The sequence below is a fragment of the Mesoplodon densirostris genome, chromosome 16 (assembly GCF_025265405.1).
Source record: "Mesoplodon densirostris isolate mMesDen1 chromosome 16, mMesDen1 primary haplotype, whole genome shotgun sequence".
Classification (NCBI taxonomy): Eukaryota; Metazoa; Chordata; class Mammalia; order Artiodactyla; family Ziphiidae; genus Mesoplodon; species Mesoplodon densirostris.
In genome coordinates, this window is record NC_082676.1 from 49,283,127 (window position 1) to 49,299,791 (window position 16,665).

Sequence of the window (16,665 nt, forward strand, 5' to 3'; positions counted from 1 at the left end):
CCCGACCCGCTCGTGGAAGAGGGCTGTCGGGGAGGCGGTGCCCCCGGCCCGGGGCCTGCGCGGAGGCGGGGCCTGGTGTGTGGGCGAGGCACCACAGGCCCCGTCCCATCACGTGCCGACCCTCGCCTGCCGCGTCGGCAGCCCAGGAAAACGCCAGACGCCGGCGGTTGAAGGGCAGGGGCGGCCACGGCCTCGGCTGTGGGGCTGGGCCTATGGCGGCGACGGCGACGGCGACGGCGGTGGCGGCGGGGGCCGGGGCCGCGGCGGGGGCCGAGTCGGCCGAGGGGCCCCCGGTGCCGGCGGCGGCGCTGGAGCTGTGGCTCAGTGAGTAGCCAAGGCCGCCCCTCGGCGCGGGCCCAGCGCCCCACGTGAGGCCTGGCTTCCCGCCTCCCTGGGCCTTTCTTCTGAGGCCGGCGGCCGGACAGGTGGCCGCGGGGAGGCCGGCGCCCGGGGAGGGGGGCTGGGCCCGGCGCGGGTGGGAGGATCGCCGCGGGGAGGCCCCGAGAGGAGTCCCAGGAATCCGCCAGGGCTGCGGACCCGAGGCTGGGCGCTCTGCTTCCTTTCCTCCTCCCAACCTCCCCCAGTCGCGGTGCATAAACACTGTTAACAACATAATGGCTAAGGTTTATTGAGCTTTGCTTTTATGCCAAGCACTGTGCTGAAAAGCATTTCAGCCACTGTTAATCCTCATTACGACCCCAAGAGACAGCTTCTGTTTTTAACCTCGTTTTACAGATGGGGACCTTTCGACTTCCTCAGTTGTGCAACATACCCATCCTCTGGGAAGGAGCTGTCTCTGGCTGCCGACTTTAATGTCAAAACAAGCCCTTTACACCTTTTGTGCATGTTGGTTGTGGCCGGGTTTCTTATGTGTATTGTCTCCTGGAAGACTCACGCAGTCGTAAGAGTCGTTTTTGTTCCTACGTTACCGGTGGGGACTCGAACTTCCAAGAGAATAAAGCATATGCTCCTTGTATTGGGCTCTGCTGGGTGCTGGGAGTACTGAGATGCGTAACACGGGGTCCTTGCTCACAAAGACATTTTTAAGCGGGTGGTACAAGCCGACAATTAACAGCACTTTGTTACATTAACTGCAGAATGGGAGGGAGCCGGCTTTAAAGTGCGGCGGTGGGAGATGGGTTTACCTGGGGATTGTCTCAGGGGACATAGCATTTGAGTGGACAATGGAGGCGACAGCATTTCAGATGCAGGAAACTGCTTGTGCAAAAGCTGGGGGAACAGGAGGGTGTGGAGCATTCTGGGAAGAAGGAGGTCATTACTGCAGGAGTGCAAAGCCTAAAGAGGCTGCACTGCTAATTGGGGTGAGATCTTCAAGGGTCTTGTATGTTGCAGAAAGGAGTTCAGTTTATCCCTGATGCAGTAGGGGAGGGGATGTTGGCGTTTTCAGCCTGGGACTCTGATCAAGTACACTTGTTAAAAGCATCACCTGCAGCCGTGAGAAGAGACGAATTGGTTAGGGATTGGGGAGTTCAGGCAGAGAGGGTAGATGAAAAGCTCTTCTGGTAGTGTGTCCGGAGTGAAATAGGACAAAGGTATTGGGATGGAGAGTAGAAATAATTAGCTAGTACAATCAGCAGGCGTGATGAATTAGAATAGAGGCAAGAGACCCGGAGGCATTTAGGATGGACCCCAGGTTTCAGGCTCAGGTAACTGGTTGGTTACAGATGTCTCACTTGTTGACTTGTGGAGTTTGAGGTGCTTGTGGCACAAAGAGAACCTCTCTGGGCAGTTGGTTGGCTCCAGAGAGGGTAAAAGAGCTGGAGGTCAACTTGGGACCTTCAGTTCATTGGCAGTGAGCTTGCCCAGGGAGGCTGTGCCCATTAGGAAGAGCAGAGGTTTGCAGATGGAGCACGGAGAATCTCAACATGGAAGAAGCTGGTGGGAAAAGCAGCCTGGAGCCAGAAGGCGGAGGCTACAGGCTGGGCGTGGAGGGGGAAGCTTGGACGGTGGGGAGCTGCAGGTGGATGTAGTTGGTTGGTAGGTGGTTTTGCTGCTGAGAGATAGAGGAGGAGGAGGAAGGAGGAGGGGGAGCTTCGAATTTGGCGACTAAAATGTTACTGAGCTACCTTAGTGTTACATGGTGGGGACAGAAGGTGGCTGACTAGGAAGCAGTGGAGTTGCAAAATCAAGTGGGCCGGGTTAGAGGCCAGCTAGCGGCCGACACAGGTGGGGGAGAAAAAGGGAACCGTGGCTGCTCAAGGAGGGGGTCCTGAAGCGCCAGCTGTTTTAGGCCAGCCAGTGTGGTCCCAAAGTTGTGAGATCTTCCAGTTTTTCAGGTAGGGCTAGAACCTGGACCAATAGCACACACCCACTCCCCAGTCTCGACGCCCAAAATGCCTCCAGACGTTACCAGATGTGCCCTGGCAGAGAGGGCAGGCTCACCTCTCCCCTCCCCGCCTGAGATCCTCTGAGTTTGGGCTCTGGAGTGTGGAGTGGACTTCAGAAATGTATCTTGTAGTCTTCGTGGTTGTGCGATTTGCACCTCCCCGCCCCCGCCCCTCCGTAGGGCAGAGAGTGAACTGTGTAAACCAGACTTCGGGAGGGGCTGGGGCGCAGTGGAGGTGGTACGTGGGAGGACAAGGGGTAGAGGGGCTGGTGGTGGGGCAAGGACAGGAGTGTCGTTGAAGGAAGAGCACCGTGAGTCTGGACTGGATGGAGAAGGAAGTCACTCTGGGGCAGTCTGAGGACCCCCGAGCTCAGCTCGCTGGCGGGTCTTACCTCAGCAGGCAAGGCAGCTGTGTCTCTGAGATCGGAATGTAATACCATGTCCGTCTCGGGGCTGTGAGGATCAGAGGAGTTAGTACATGTGAAGCACTCAGGATAGTGCCTGGCACACAGTGTTAGCTGTTATTATCATTAGTCTTCTTAGTTGGGGGTGGCAGAAAACTAACTCATGTCGTGTTACCGAAAAAGAAAAGAAAGACGTCAGACCTAGGATGCTGTTTCAGCAGAAGTTCATGCTTTAAAAATACAAGTAACAGGTGTGCTAGCTTACTGTGTGCTTTAGGTGCCCAAGCTACTGAGGGTCTAGGTCCAGGCAGCTGAAGAGCGTGGTTAGCAAGATGAACAAAGATGCGCAGATGAGAGCAGCAGTGAACCAAAAGTTAATAGAGACTGGAGAAAGAGAACGCCTCAGAGTTGCTGAGAGCTAATTAATTGAATGTGGCTGGAAGGATCAGTTGAAGGCACACTGTAAAGAGGTAATTAAAGAAAAAGGACTAGAACACGTTACTGTTGATGACTTGGTAGCTGAAGTCACACCAAAAGGCAGAGCCCTGGTACCTGACAGTGTAAAGAAGGAGCTCCTATAAAGAATAAGAACATTCCTTGCTCAGCACGCCAGCCTTTAAGATTGAATTAGATTGTGTTGTCTTGTGGTTTTATTTCTGAAAGTAAAACTTGCCATAAATTAGGAATCGATTTCCCAAAATAAAATCCTTTTTTGTAGGATGGTATACAGTTTTCAGTAATGATGTATACAATTGTATTGATTTTTTTTCCCCCTGAATGTGTTATTTTAATAAACGTCTCATGAATGAAAAAAAAACCCAAAAAACAAGTAGCAGCTTCTGGGCATTTTGCAGCTTTTCTTACCCCACTTAGTTTCTGTTGGGCACGTCCCACATGACTGCATTTAGAGCTGCCCCATTCTTGTTAATGAAACGCCTCGTGTGCCCCATTCCGTGGGGTGCTATACTCTGTTTAACCAGTTCCTTGTTAGTGGACACTTCGGGTTGCTGGGAGTCTTGTGCTATTAACAGCAGCCCTGGGGCCTCCTGGTCTCTAGCTCTGGTAGTGCTGCCAAGGAAGCAGTAGCTTAAGTAAAGCTAAGGCAGGCTGCTCAGTAGATCTCTCTCTTCTTCCACTCGGACCTACTCCCAGGTGAAAAGTCCTGTCTCCTGGCCTCACTTTTATGCCTCCTTTGGGGATGGGAGTGGCTCTATTTATACTCTCGCAGCTTCTCAAGGGTTATCTTGGAGCCCAAGCGTAGGTCATTCCTGTGGCGGGTCTTGCTTGGGCTTTCAGCGTGTGCTTAATTGAATGATTGCTGGATGTAGGGGTCGATGTGTACCCCCTGTAGGATTCCCCCATGCAGTGAGCACTGCTACGGGGTTGAGTTCTAAGTGTTCTCAAGGTGAGTGCTCCCCACAGCCTCAGGGCTCCCCTTAGTAGCACAGGCTGCTCTAGCGGCAGGGTCATGACCCTGGTGGTTGGGTGGCAGCTGATGTGAGATGATTTGACTTTTGAATTAGTCACTGTTAGATGAACCATTTCCGGGAATTTCCTGATGGTCCCGGGGTTAGGACTCAGTGCTTTCACTGCCGTGGCCAGGGTTCGATCCCTGGTGGGGGAACTAAGATCCCACAAACCCACAGCATGGCCAAAAAAAGATGAATCATTTCATTCACAGGTGGAGGGCTCAGCTGTTTTCTTTCCTTCTTCTTCTTTTTTTTAAAAAAAAATTTTTTCGGGGGTGAGTGCACCGTGCTGAACTCCATGGCATGCAGGATCTTAGTTCCCCGACCAGGGATCGAACGCACGCCCCCTGCAGTGGAAGTGCGGAGTCTTAACCACTGGACCACCAGGGAAGTCCCCCTCAGCTGTTTTCTTAATACCTCTCACCCTGTAGCACAGCGGTCCCCAACTTCTTTTTTTTTTTTTTTTTGTGGTACGCGGGCCTCTCACTGCTGTGGCCTCTCCCGTTGTGGAGCACAGGCTCCGGACGCTCAGGCTCAGCAGCCATGGCTCACGGGCCCAGCCGCTCCGCGGCATGTGGGATCTTCCCGGACCGGGGCACGAACCCGTGTCCCCTGCATTGGCAGGCGGGCTCCCAACCACTGCGCCACCAGGGAAGCCCAGTCCCCAACCTTTTTGGCACCAGGGACTGGTTTCGTGGAAGACGGTTTTTCCACGGATGGGGGAATAAAGGGGGGCTGGGGGTGGGCGGATGCTTCAGGAGGTAATGCCAGTGATGGGGGAGTGGCAGACAAGGCTTTGCTCTCCAGCCCGCTGCTCACCTCCTGCTGTGCGGCCTGGTTCTGTGCGGCCTGGTTCCTTACAGGCTGAGGCCCAGTAAGGTCTACCTGGAGGTTGGGGACCCCTACTGTAGCAGACTTGAAATGCATACAGACGTTGCTTTTATTAAGCAAATATATGGCAGTAATCCTATATTTGTCCTGCCCCAGTGCCAGCTAAATAAACCACCTTGGTGCCCAGGATAGCCATTCTTTTTAATGATTAAGGCATTTGGGATGAGATAAATGCTTTTATTTTATTTTATTTTATTTACTTATTTTTGGCTGCATTGGGTCTTCGTTGCAGCACGTGGGCTTTCTCTAGTTGCGGCGAACGGGGGCTACTCTTTGTTGCGGTGCGCAGGCTTCTCATTGCAGTGGCTTCTCTTGTTGCGGAGCACAGGCTCTAGGGTGTGCGGGCTTCAGTAGTTGTGGTGCACGGGCTTAGTTGCTCCGCGGCATGTGGGATCTTCCTGGACCAAGGCTCGAACCTGTGTCTCCTGCGTTGGCAGGAGGATTCTTAACCACTGCACTGCCAGGGAAGCCAGTGATAGCCATTCTTGATGGGGCGGTGATAGTCAGGTGAAGCAAAGTAGGGTTTTTTTGTTTTTTTTTAAATTTTTATTTTATTTTATTTTATTTTATTTTATTTTATTTTATTTCATTATTTTTTTTTTTTGCAGTATGCGGGCCTCTCACTGTTGTGGCCTCTCCCGTTGTGGAGCACAGGCTCCAGACGCGCAGGCTCAGCGGCCATGGCTCATGGGCCCAGCCGCTCCGCGGCATGTGGGATCTTCCCAGACTGGGGCACGAACCCACGTCCCCTGCATCAGCAGGCGGACTCTCAACCACTGCGCCACCAGGGAAGCCTCTTTTTTTTTTTAATTAATTAATTTTATTTGGTTGCGCTGGGTCTCATCTGCAGCTCGCGGGCTCCTTAGCTGCAGCACTCGGGATCTTCATTGTAGCATGCGGGAACTTTGTTGCAGCATGTGGACTTCTTAGCTGCGGCATGCATGTGGGATCTAGTTCCCTGACCAGGGATGGAACCTGGGCCCCCTGCATTGGGAGCGTGGAGTCTTAACCACTGTGCCACCAGGGAAGTCCCAGAGTAGTGTTTTTTTGAGTTTTTACCTGGCCAGGCCCTGTCTGGCTCCTAGCCACTCTTTGGGGCAAATTGGAGTCAAACAGACCTGGAGGGTTGCTGTGGGCTGATCAGACCGAGCTACTGGTCCTCTGGGGGTCATTTTCTCTAGAGCTGCTCAAAGCCACTGAAATAGCTTGGCAAGATGGAATTAGGTGTTCAGAGATCCAGTTATTTCAGAACTGGAATAGCCATCTCCTGGTGTCAGCAATATGTGCAGCCAACTGGCCAGACTCTGCATAGTAAAAGATGAATCATTCATTCATTAGTAGATATCCATGCTGATGACTATTCTAGGTGCTGGAGATGGGGAGGTGAATGAGACAGACCTTCTTCCTGCCTTAGGGAGCTGATAACTTAGTGGTAAGAAAGTCAAAGAAGCTAGTTCCCAGAAGAGGCCCTGCCTTTGCCAAGGAACTGAAGACTTAACCCTGAGAAACATTTGGGCCCTGGAATCAGGCAGACCTGGGATTGAATTTTTGCCATTTTCTAGCTTTGTGGCTGGGCAGGTTTCTTCAGTGGTGAGGTAATAGTACCAGCTTCAGTGGTTCTGAGGTTTACAGGAAAGGATGCTTGGAAAACAGCATCATGTCTGACCCACAGCAAAAACAAAGCGGGGTGGGAGGGCAGCTATTACTATTATTGCTATTATTTGGGAGCTACGAAAAACCTTGAGGGAATCCTTATCATATAAGATACAGCAAATAAAATAACTTACATCTTATGGATCTTTTTGCTGCTTTGCCTTGGTTAGGGGTTTAGAACATTATTTAACCTTATAGAGGTTTTTTCCTTCCTTTCTTTGGAAAAACTAGTGATCTGGCAGTAGGGGAGGAGGGAGAGAGCTGGATTCTTCATGGTGAATTGGGGTCCTGCCTGCTCTTCTCTGCCACTAGGGTGTAGAGTCAAGTGTTGAGGTCTGAATGCCTTTTAGGTGTCAAGCTTGACCTTGTAGTGAAGTGAAACCTAATGAAGCTTAAAGGGTAAAGAATTATCTTAGATGAGTCAGATCTCCTTAATCAGACTCTCTGGAAATCACTGCCTTAAGTTTATTTCATGAGTAATTATTTTGTGCCTATGGGTAAGGCATTGTACTAAGCACTATAGGAAACCTATGGCTTCTGCCTTCTTTTTTTTTTTTTTTTTTAACATTTACTGAATATGTTGCTACCAACTTTTTTTTTTTTTTTTTTTTTTTTTCTTTTTGCGGTATGTGGGCCTCTCACTGTTGTGGCCTCTCCCGTTGCGGAGCACAGGCTCCGGATGCGCAGGCCCAGCGGCCATGGCTCACGGGCCCAGCCGCTCCGCGGCATATGGGATCCTCCCAGACCGGGGCACGAACCCGTATCCCCTGCATCGGCAGGCGGACTCTTAACCACTGCGCCACCAGGGAGGCCCGCTACCAACTTCTAAAAAAATATTTATTTAGGGCCTCCCTGGTGGCGCAAGTGGTTGAGAGTCCGCCTGCCGATGCAGGGGATACGGGTTCGTGCCCCGGTCTGGGAGGATCCCATATGCCGCGGAGCGGCTGGGCCCGCGAGCCATGGCCGCGGAGCCTGTGTGTCCGGAGCCTGTGCTCCGCAACGGGAGAGGCCACAGCAGTGAGAGGCCCGCGTACAGCAAAAAAAAAAAAAAAAAAAAAAAAAAAAAAAAAAAAAAAAAAAAATATTTATTTATTTAGGCTCTGGTGTGTGTTAGTTGCGGCATGTGGGATCTTTAGTTGCGGCATGCAGACTTCTTAGTTGTGGCATGCATGCGGGATCTAGTTCCCCCACCAGAGATCGAACCCGGGCCCCCTGCATTGGGAGCATGGAGTCTTACCCACTGGACCACCAGGGAAGTCCCTCTGCCTTCGTTTTGAATAAACTTTTGAAGTTTTAAGTGTAATAAGTCATGTGTACATACTGAAGTAAAAGGCAGAGACTATTATAAGATTAGCTGTCTTTTATTGATTACTTAATGTTTGCTGCTCTACTGAGTACTTTAGACACTATCTTTTAAAAATCTCATGGCTATCCCATGAGGAGGGTACTATTTTCCTTATTTTATAGTTGAGGAAACTGAGGCTCAGAGAGCCCAAGGACATATAACTAATAAGGGATGGAGCTGGAGATCCCCATCCTGAAAGAGCAGGTAAGATGTGGGCCTTCTGAGAAGAAAGGGTTGGCTTTTGTTTTGTGGGGGTGGGAGATAGAAAGATTAAGAAAGTCTTTATGAAGTGGCATTTGAATTGGGACTCGAAAGGTGAACAGCATTTTGAGAGATGGAACCTAGGGAAAGAGCTTTGAGGAGGAAAAAGGTGAGGGGCATATGGGAATTGATCATCTAATTCCTTTGCTCTCCTTTGTTGTCTTTTTTCACTTAGGATGGAGTTGGTGGGTGGGAAGTTGGGGGATTGAGCACCTGCCCTCTGAATCTCATTGTTGAGCTGTGGGGCATATGACTCCTGCATGACATAAATGTGACTGCTGTCTGGAAAAGTTAAACTCTGGATGACTGTGTAGTCTTAAGTGATCAGAAGGGAGGAGAATTACTAGGGGCTGGAGCAGTGGGAGGAGGCTTTTGGGAGGAGACAGAAATTCAGAGTGGCCTTGAAGAATGGATAGGATTTTGAGAGGAGAGAAGTGGACGTTCAGGCAAGAAGAATAGTGTGAGAGATGCGATCATAAGAATTACTTATTTGCAGAACTTGAAAAAGCTTCTCTGTCAGGACCACTAAGATATTTCACTGGAGAACCAGGTAGGCCAGGACAGGCTGGACAGTGGGGGGTAAGGGAAATGTTATGAAAGGGCAGGACGAAGACAGTCTCAGCAACTCCTTTGTGAGAATGTGGCCTGGTTCAGTCTGGGGGCAGGGCATGTGGAATGGGCATCCTTGTTGGGTTGCTGGCCCGGGATTCTAGGCAGCAGCAGTGGGAGGAGAGGAAGAAGCTGCTACCATCAATTACCAGGAAAGATACACACAACCCCTTATTCCAGGAAGTCAAGGATTGCCCCTCCCTTCTGTGGAGCATGGTCTCAACATTAGGCCTTCTGACAGTCCCTCTTTCTCCAGGTATCTCCTGCTCCTGGCTGTGCCCTGGTGCTCTTCATGCTCCGTGTCCTCAGATTTCATCCGAATATGAATGTTCCAGTGGGGGAGACCCTAGCCTGACTAGATCTGGGTTCCTTGGGCATGGGTATGGTAGCAGAGAGAAATAGCATTTTGAGGAGTGAAGGCAAGGAGGTCCTCTCGTCAGACTGGATAAGCCACTGACATGTGGAGAAGCTTCTTACATAGGATGGTCAGGAGATTTCAGTAAATGGAGGCTCAGATTTAGGCCTGTTGCTTTGAGGATATGGTGGGAGCCGCTCAGGGCTACACTGTATGTTCTAGTCTTCCTGTCACATGGCTAAGAAGCTTACAGGTTCTGGTCCATGCCCAGATGCTGGCCCAAGCCCGTCCTCATTGCAGGGCCAAAGTGGAGGAGTCCTGACACGGGCATGAAGAAGGTGTACATAGGCCATCCCCTGCACTGGGAATGGAGCCCCTTTCAGGACAGTAGCTTGTTAACCAGTTTAGTTGTTCATTCAGTCAGCAAACAGTCACTGAGGCCGTATCATGGGCCAGACACTGTGCCTGACACTGATGATCAGTGCAGGCCCCTGTCCCTTTCAGCTGTCTGCTCACTGGGTCTGATCCCCTAGAGGTGATGTCCCAGTCCTTGGCTGTTGTCATATTTGGGGGGCTAGTGGTGTGGAGAGGTGTTTGTTTCTCTTTATTATACTTTAATTTTATTTTTTATTTCCTTGACAGATAAAGCCACAGACCCAAGCATGTCAGAACAGGATTGGTCAGCTATTCAGAATTTCTGTGACCAAGTGAACACTGATCCCAATGGGTAAGGTGACTTCACACACATGCTTGACTTTGGGGGCACCTCAGACTGTGCATGCCTTTGTTTTGCAGGATTGTTTTACGTAGCATAGATTGTTGTTTCCTTTTTTTCTCCCTCCATGATCTACTGAGTACATTATTTTTCTAGAAATAGCAAATTCATGTGGTTTTCTAAAAAACAAATAGTCAGTTTGTAACTGGCAGTTATTTAAAAATTTTTAAATAGTGAAACACTACTCCTGAGGAGATCTCTGAATGTTAGGGATAGAACGTACCTAGGGTACGTAGCAATGTGAAAGATCAGTGTGTTCTCCATAATTTAAATGCAGTCTTTCTTAAGAAAAAGCAGGGGAAAAAGGGGTAAGATTTTGTTGAATTTGGTTTCTAAAGTATCTGGATAGGAACTTAAGAAATGAGTCAGTAATCCGGATGTTTTATCTGCATGTTGCTGAATGTTCATTTTGAAACGAGCAAGAAGGTTGATCACATTTTCCGCTCTAGTGTTAACTGAGCAGTTGTCATATGACAGACAAGGTCTGTGCTGCTCACGACCAAGTTACTCACAGGTCTGGAAGTTGTGGGTTGACTGGGGAGAGGATGGTGTGCCCTGGAAGTGTAGCTATGAGAAGGGTGGGTGGGAGTCAGCCGCCTTCAGGGGCTCGTGCCTGGCCGTGTGCAGTCACATCCCACCTCTGCTCTGGGACCCGAGCTCCTGGAGGAGAGGGGACTTTACCAGGTGTGCTCAGCCAGACTGGTGTGTTCCTCTCCGCCCAGAGTCCAGGTGTCTTTGTTTTCCCTTAGCTCAACCCATGCACCTTGGCTACTGGCCCACAAGATCCAGTCTCCACAAGAGAAAGAAGCTCTTTATGCCTTAACGGTGAGTTCGGCTTGCCCCTTAGCCTAAGCTCTCCTGTCCTGAGGCTAGCCTTTCTGTGGGGAAGAGGCTCTGAGGGGTTCACCTTCACTGGCCTTGAGAAAGCAGGCTGGAGGGAGTTCTGGGCCCAGATTGCCCCATCCTAGATCTGTTTCTGGAGAGTAGTACTGAGCCCGTTTTGCGAGAAGGAAAGGAAGGCTTTATTTCTTTTTGCCCTTTTTAGACCAGGGCTGGCAAGGTCAAGTCCCACAGGGCCAGATTGGTAACATAAGTGAATGAGCTGCTGGGTGGGGACCAAAGAACTGGAGAGCCCATGCCCAGTCTAAAGAGGGCAGCTACAGTGCAGGACCCGCTGGCTGTTGTCAGGCGTGAGTTTGGGCCCAGTGTTGCTAGGACTTCCTGTTTAAGAGAAACTGGAAATCTAGATTTTTAAATATATGAATTCTCTGAATTTTTCAATATTGGTGACTGATTTGAAATGGTGAACAAGATTGTGGACCAAAGAAAACATTTACAGGCCCAATTTGTCACTCAAGTGCCAGCAGGTAACCCATAGTTTAACAGTTCTTGGGTATTCCATGTCCAATTTCTGCCTCTAAGGAGAAAGAAGGAAGTGATTCTCTGACTGGTTTCACCTGCCCAAAGGGTCTCCTTAAAAGGTGGGGTGACCTCAGGGTACCCCACTGAGCTGTTTCCTGGGCACAAACCTGTCAGTTACAACAAGAGCAAACAGGTGCTTTTTTTTCTTAATCTAAAAGTGTCACCCTTTCTCCCAAACTTTAGTGTCCTCAGTCTTGAGCCATGATTTCAGCAAATACTTACCGGGTTTGAAATGAGCCCTGGAGCCAATGGTTTCCCCTTCTCATGGGGGTCCTGTGTCTGCGCAGGTGCTGGAGGTGTGTGTGAACCACTGTGGGGAGAAGTTCCACAATGAGGTGGCCAAGTTCCGCTTCCTGAACGAGCTCATCAAAGTGTTGTCCCCAAAGGTGAGTACCCTGGGCTTGGCTTTGCTCACTGTTCTGCATGCCCCCCAGCTTTCAAACTCCTGTCACCCTTCTTGGTCCAGAGGTGGACCTGCTCATGGATAGAACCTGCCAGCCTGTCCCAGGTTTGTGAGAGCTGAGAGGTGAAAGCTTTCCTCTCCAAGGTGTAGGATGATGGTCATGGTCATCAGCTGATCCCTGCCCTTTGACTATTAGCATTTTCAAATTCTCCCTTTAAAAATGGCCTTGTAGACAGGTGGCCTTAGAGGGGCGAGCACAGAGGGGCCTAGCTGGTGGGCACAGGCTTCCTGGTAGAGATAGCAAGACATGTCGGGTGTAGCTCTAAGTTTCCTTCTTTCCTTGTCTTCTGTAGCTTTCCTCCTGGTAACTGTCTTAGCGACACCATTCTCGGGTAACTAACATTGGTGGAACCTTCCTTTGCTGCTTCCCAGCAATTCTGATACCAACTGGGTGTCCTGTGGTTTAATTCATTTCTGAAAATAAGTACTCAAAGTTAGGACAGACCCTACAGGTTAAGAGCTCAGTCCTACCTAGACTACACCTACTTCGGACACCAGTCATAAGTCTCGGGGATGCCCAAGCTACTTGCACTTCTGCTCGACCAACTACAAGTTCAGAGCTTCCTCTGACCCCCTTTGCCAGGTTCCATAATTCACTAGAAAGATTCACAGAACACAGGAAAGCACTATACTTACTAATATTCTTTTACTGTAAAGGATGTAAATGCAGGAGATACATAGGCCAACATCTTGGGGGTGAAGGGGTTGCAGTGCTTCCATGCCCTCTCCCGTGGAACCTGAGCATACCACCCTCCCAGCACATCCATGTGTTCAACCAGAAGGCTCTCTGGACCTGGTGGTTTCGGAGTTTTTATCTGGAATTATGTGGGCATGGTTGATTTAACCACTGGCCATGTTATTGAACTCAGTCTCCAGCCTCCCTCTCCTCTTGGGGAGGTCAGGGTAGGGCTGAAACTTCCAACCCTCTAATCATGTGGTCAATCCCTCCCTTGAAACTAAGTGCCCACCAGGAGTGTTTAGCAGAAACTCAGGTATGGTCCATGGGGGCTCATTGTAAATAACAAAAGACGTTCCTGTCACTTAGGAAATTCCAAGGGTCTTTGAAATTCTGTGCCAGGAGGAACTGTGGACAAGGGTCAAATATATATATATACATATATATATATATATATATATATATATATATATATATATATGTATATATTTTATTTCCATAATCCTTTAATTTTTAATTTTTTTTATTTTTTGTGGTACGTGGGCCTCTCACTGTTGTGGCCTCTCCCGTTGCGGAGCACAGGCTCCGGACGCGCAGGCTCAGTGACCATGGCTCACGGGCCCAGCCGCTCCGCGGCATGTGGGATCTTCCTGGACCGGGGCACGAACCCGTGTCCCCTGCATCGGCAGGCGGACTCTCAACCACTGCGCCACCAGGGAAGCCCCCTTTTATTTAATTTTAAGAGGATCTTTTATAATGATTCAAAACATTTGAGTTTCAGCAGTTCCTTTCACTTTACCTTATTTTCATGCCAAATACCTTTTTATTCTAGACTTGCCACAGTCAAATAAGGAGTGTCCCCAGTGGCTCTAACCTAGGCCAATATATGGTAGGATTTAATTTTAGTGGCTTTATAGGTTGATTCTTTGAAAGCCAGAAAGAGCCCTGGAAATGGGTGCCAGATAATTTGTCTTCTAGCTGTGCCTCAACTCTCTACCAGCCTTGGGCAGCTCACTTCTCTGGGCCTCAGCAGCCATCTCTTTAGTCATAGTGTGGGCTGGGCAGTCTACTAATGAAACTGCACAGCTAAGATGGGATTTGAACCCAGCCAAAACTCAGATTGGGACTTGAACCCACGGGCTGGGACTCAAACCCACTGTCTTTTTTTTAAAATCATTATTATTAATTAATTAGTTTATTTTCAGCTGCATTGGGTCTTTGCTGTTGCGCACCAGCTTTCTCTAGTTGTGGCCAGCGGGGGCTACTCTTGGTTGCGGTGTGCGGTCTTCTCATTGTGGTGGCTTCTCCTGTTGTAGAGCATGGGCACTAGTAGTTGTGGCACGTGGACTCAGTAATTGTGGCTTGCAGGCTCCCGAGCACAGGCTCAGTAGTTGTGGCACACGGGATTAGTTGCTCCGCGGCATGTGGGATCTTCCCGGACCAGGGCTCGAACCCGTGTCCCCTGCATTGGCAGGTGGATTCTTAACCACTGCGCCACCAGGGAAGTCCCAAACCCACTGTCTTTTAATTAAAGTCAATCACCTGGTGTCAGGACTTACTGAAGCTCAGGTTCATTATGTCTCAGCACAGAAGGAGTTCAGCAAGAGGCAAAGTGATAGGCAAGAAGTAGATTTATTAATATAGGACGCCTGTGAGGGATACAAGTGCGCAGGCAAGGCGGCTCTGCCCCGAGAACTAAGTGGGAAAACAGATTTATTTAGAGAGATATACATTCCAAAGGCAGAATGTCTCAAAAGGTGAGAGCAGTCCTGAAATACGGGGTGGTTAGTTTTTATGGGTTGGGTGATTTCATAGGCTAACGAGTGGGAGGATTATTCCAGCTGTTTTGGGGAAGGGGCAGAGATTTCCAGGAATTGGGCCACCACTCACTTTCTGGCCTTTTATGGTCAGCCTCTGAACGGTCATGGCACCTGTGGGTGTGTCGTTTAGCTAATGTATTACAGTGAGCGTATACTGAAGCTCAAGGTCTACTGGAAGTCAAATCTTAGGTCATCTTGGGCCTAATCCGTTCTAACCAGTTTATGTCTTATTCTCAACAGCTGTGTCATTCTCTAAAGGTTATGTCCTGCCGCCTTCCCTCCTGTCTCACCAAGTCCCTTCCAGCTCTGTAATTCCCTTTCCTTTTTCAGTACCTAGGCTCCTGGACCACAGAAAAAGTTAAAGGAAGAGTCATTGAAATACTCTTCAGTTGGACAGTCTGGTTTCCAGAAGACATCAAGATCCGAGATGCTTACCAGATGCTGAAGAAACAAGGTCTCACTACCATTACTTATGTTGCATTCCCTTTTCATGGTAGTTGTTCCTTCTTGCTTTTTTGTACGCTTTGTCAGTTTGGGTGAAAGCTGGAGATCTTGTGTCCAGTAGATAAAACAATAGAGGCTGATGCAGTAATTTTGATCCCTGGAAATGGGCAGACCGTTCCTTCCGGTTGACAGGAGTTGAGCTAGGTTTGAGATGGTTGTTGCTGTAGTTACCCTCACTATGCCAGGTTCCAGATTCCTCTAGTGTTAGCTTCTGGTGAGGGTGGAGGCTGACTTGCTAGAGAGTTTCTCTCAGTATCTGTTCTACTCTCAGCTTTGGGTCTTCCTCTTGCTCTACACCTCAGAGGGGGTCTTATTCCATCGCCTTTCCTGACAGTAGACCCTTACTACTTGTTCCTCAGTGCCTGTAGCCTGGTGGTGGTGGTGCTGGTTCTGCTGTGAGTAAGCCTCAGTCTCAGGCAGGCATGTGTCCCTGGTCTTGGTGGGACCTGTTTGTGATCCTGTCCCATCCCGACTCGGGTCTGGGCCGGGACGCGTTGCTGCCCCTCCCCCAGGGGCACAGGCTTTTCTTTTCTTTTTTTTCCAGCTGCAGTAGGTTTTCACCACTGTTCTAAGGACAACAGGTTTGGTGTCCTTCCCCCAGCAGTGTGACGCTTTTCTGTCGGGAGAGAAGGATTTCAGTGGGCCATCAGGCCTTTCCCATTCTCTTTTTGTGAGGCCTTTGGAGAATGAGCCTATTCCTCTCGTGTTGTGAGCCCCAGAGTGTGTCCTGTGTAGAAGCTGGGAGTCCATGTTCCTTTTCTCTTGGGCTCTGTGGGAAGAACCTGGATTCAGGATGGACTGTTTTTCTCCCTGTCGCATGCACTCACTTAACATTTTTAGGAGTATTGGGGATTCTACACTAATTTCTGGGCTCTGGGAGGTTGTATACCTGCATAAAATGATCAGTATTAGTATAGTGTAAGGCCCGTTGACCACTAGCCTTACGGTCCGGTTCTGCTCTGATTTAGTTGACTCTGACCTCCCTAACTTTGTACTGGTTCCATGGATCCTCCCAAGGGAGGATGCAGAGCCTTGATCATACCCTGGGTGTATCTCTGTAAGGTCATTGACTGTTTTCCTGGTGGGACATCAGGAACCAGGAGTTTCTGGGCTTTATACTGGATCCTGCTGAAGTCAACGGGTACCTATATCCGTATATTCATGAATTGCATGTTTTAGGAATCATAAAGCAAGACCCTAAACTACCAGTGGATAAAATCTTGCCCCCACCTTCTCCCTGGCCCAAGAGCTCCATCTTTGATGCCGATGAAGAAAAGTCAAAGGTAAGGAGCTTCTCCCTGACCTTGGTGGCCTACCTGGAGTCTGACCAGACCCCTTCTTTTTTTTTTGAATTTTTGAATTTTATTTTATTTACCTTTTTATACAGCAGGTTCTTATTTGTTGTCCATTTTATACATATTAGTGTATATATCTCAATTCCAATCTCCCAATTCATCCCACCCCCACAGATCCCTTCTTTTAGGGACTCTCCTGCCATGTCCCCTGATCCTGAACCAAAGTGTGGGAGAGTGTGGGGAGGTGGCTTTTGAGTTCCCTGTGGAGCAGAGAGAGGTAGCTGAAGGTCTGGATGTTTTCTTTGTGGATAGGCCAAATAATAAGTGTCCTGTTCTTTATATCTTTCACTTTATCTGTTCAGTGTTCCTGAGGGAA

The 16,665-nt window shown here is 49.4% G+C and overlaps 1 protein-coding gene and 1 pseudogene across 4 annotated transcripts in view; both read left to right on the top strand.

Annotated features, from left to right (window-relative positions):
- Nucleotides 1-123: 123 nt before the first annotated feature.
- Nucleotides 124-16,665, top strand: part of GGA2 (golgi associated, gamma adaptin ear containing, ARF binding protein 2) — a 34,009-nt gene continuing 17,467 nt past the window's right edge. For 2 of the 4 annotated variants that reach the window (XM_060078151.1, XM_060078153.1), the window contains exons 1-6: nt 124-324; nt 9,977-10,061; nt 10,859-10,934; nt 11,819-11,917; nt 14,821-14,944; nt 16,174-16,277. In XM_060078151.1, coding sequence (XP_059934134.1) covers nt 213-324; nt 9,977-10,061; nt 10,859-10,934; nt 11,819-11,917; nt 14,821-14,944; nt 16,174-16,277 — 600 coding nt within the window. In that variant the 5' untranslated portion in view covers nt 124-212. Of the gene's footprint in view, nt 325-406; nt 426-784; nt 902-9,976; nt 10,062-10,858; nt 10,935-11,818; nt 11,918-14,820; nt 14,945-16,173; nt 16,278-16,665 lie in introns of those variants that run through there. The other 2 variants (XM_060078155.1, XM_060078154.1) reach the window with 2 other exon arrangements.
- LOC132476802 (transcription and mRNA export factor ENY2-like) lies at nt 3,078-3,371 on the top strand (annotated as a pseudogene).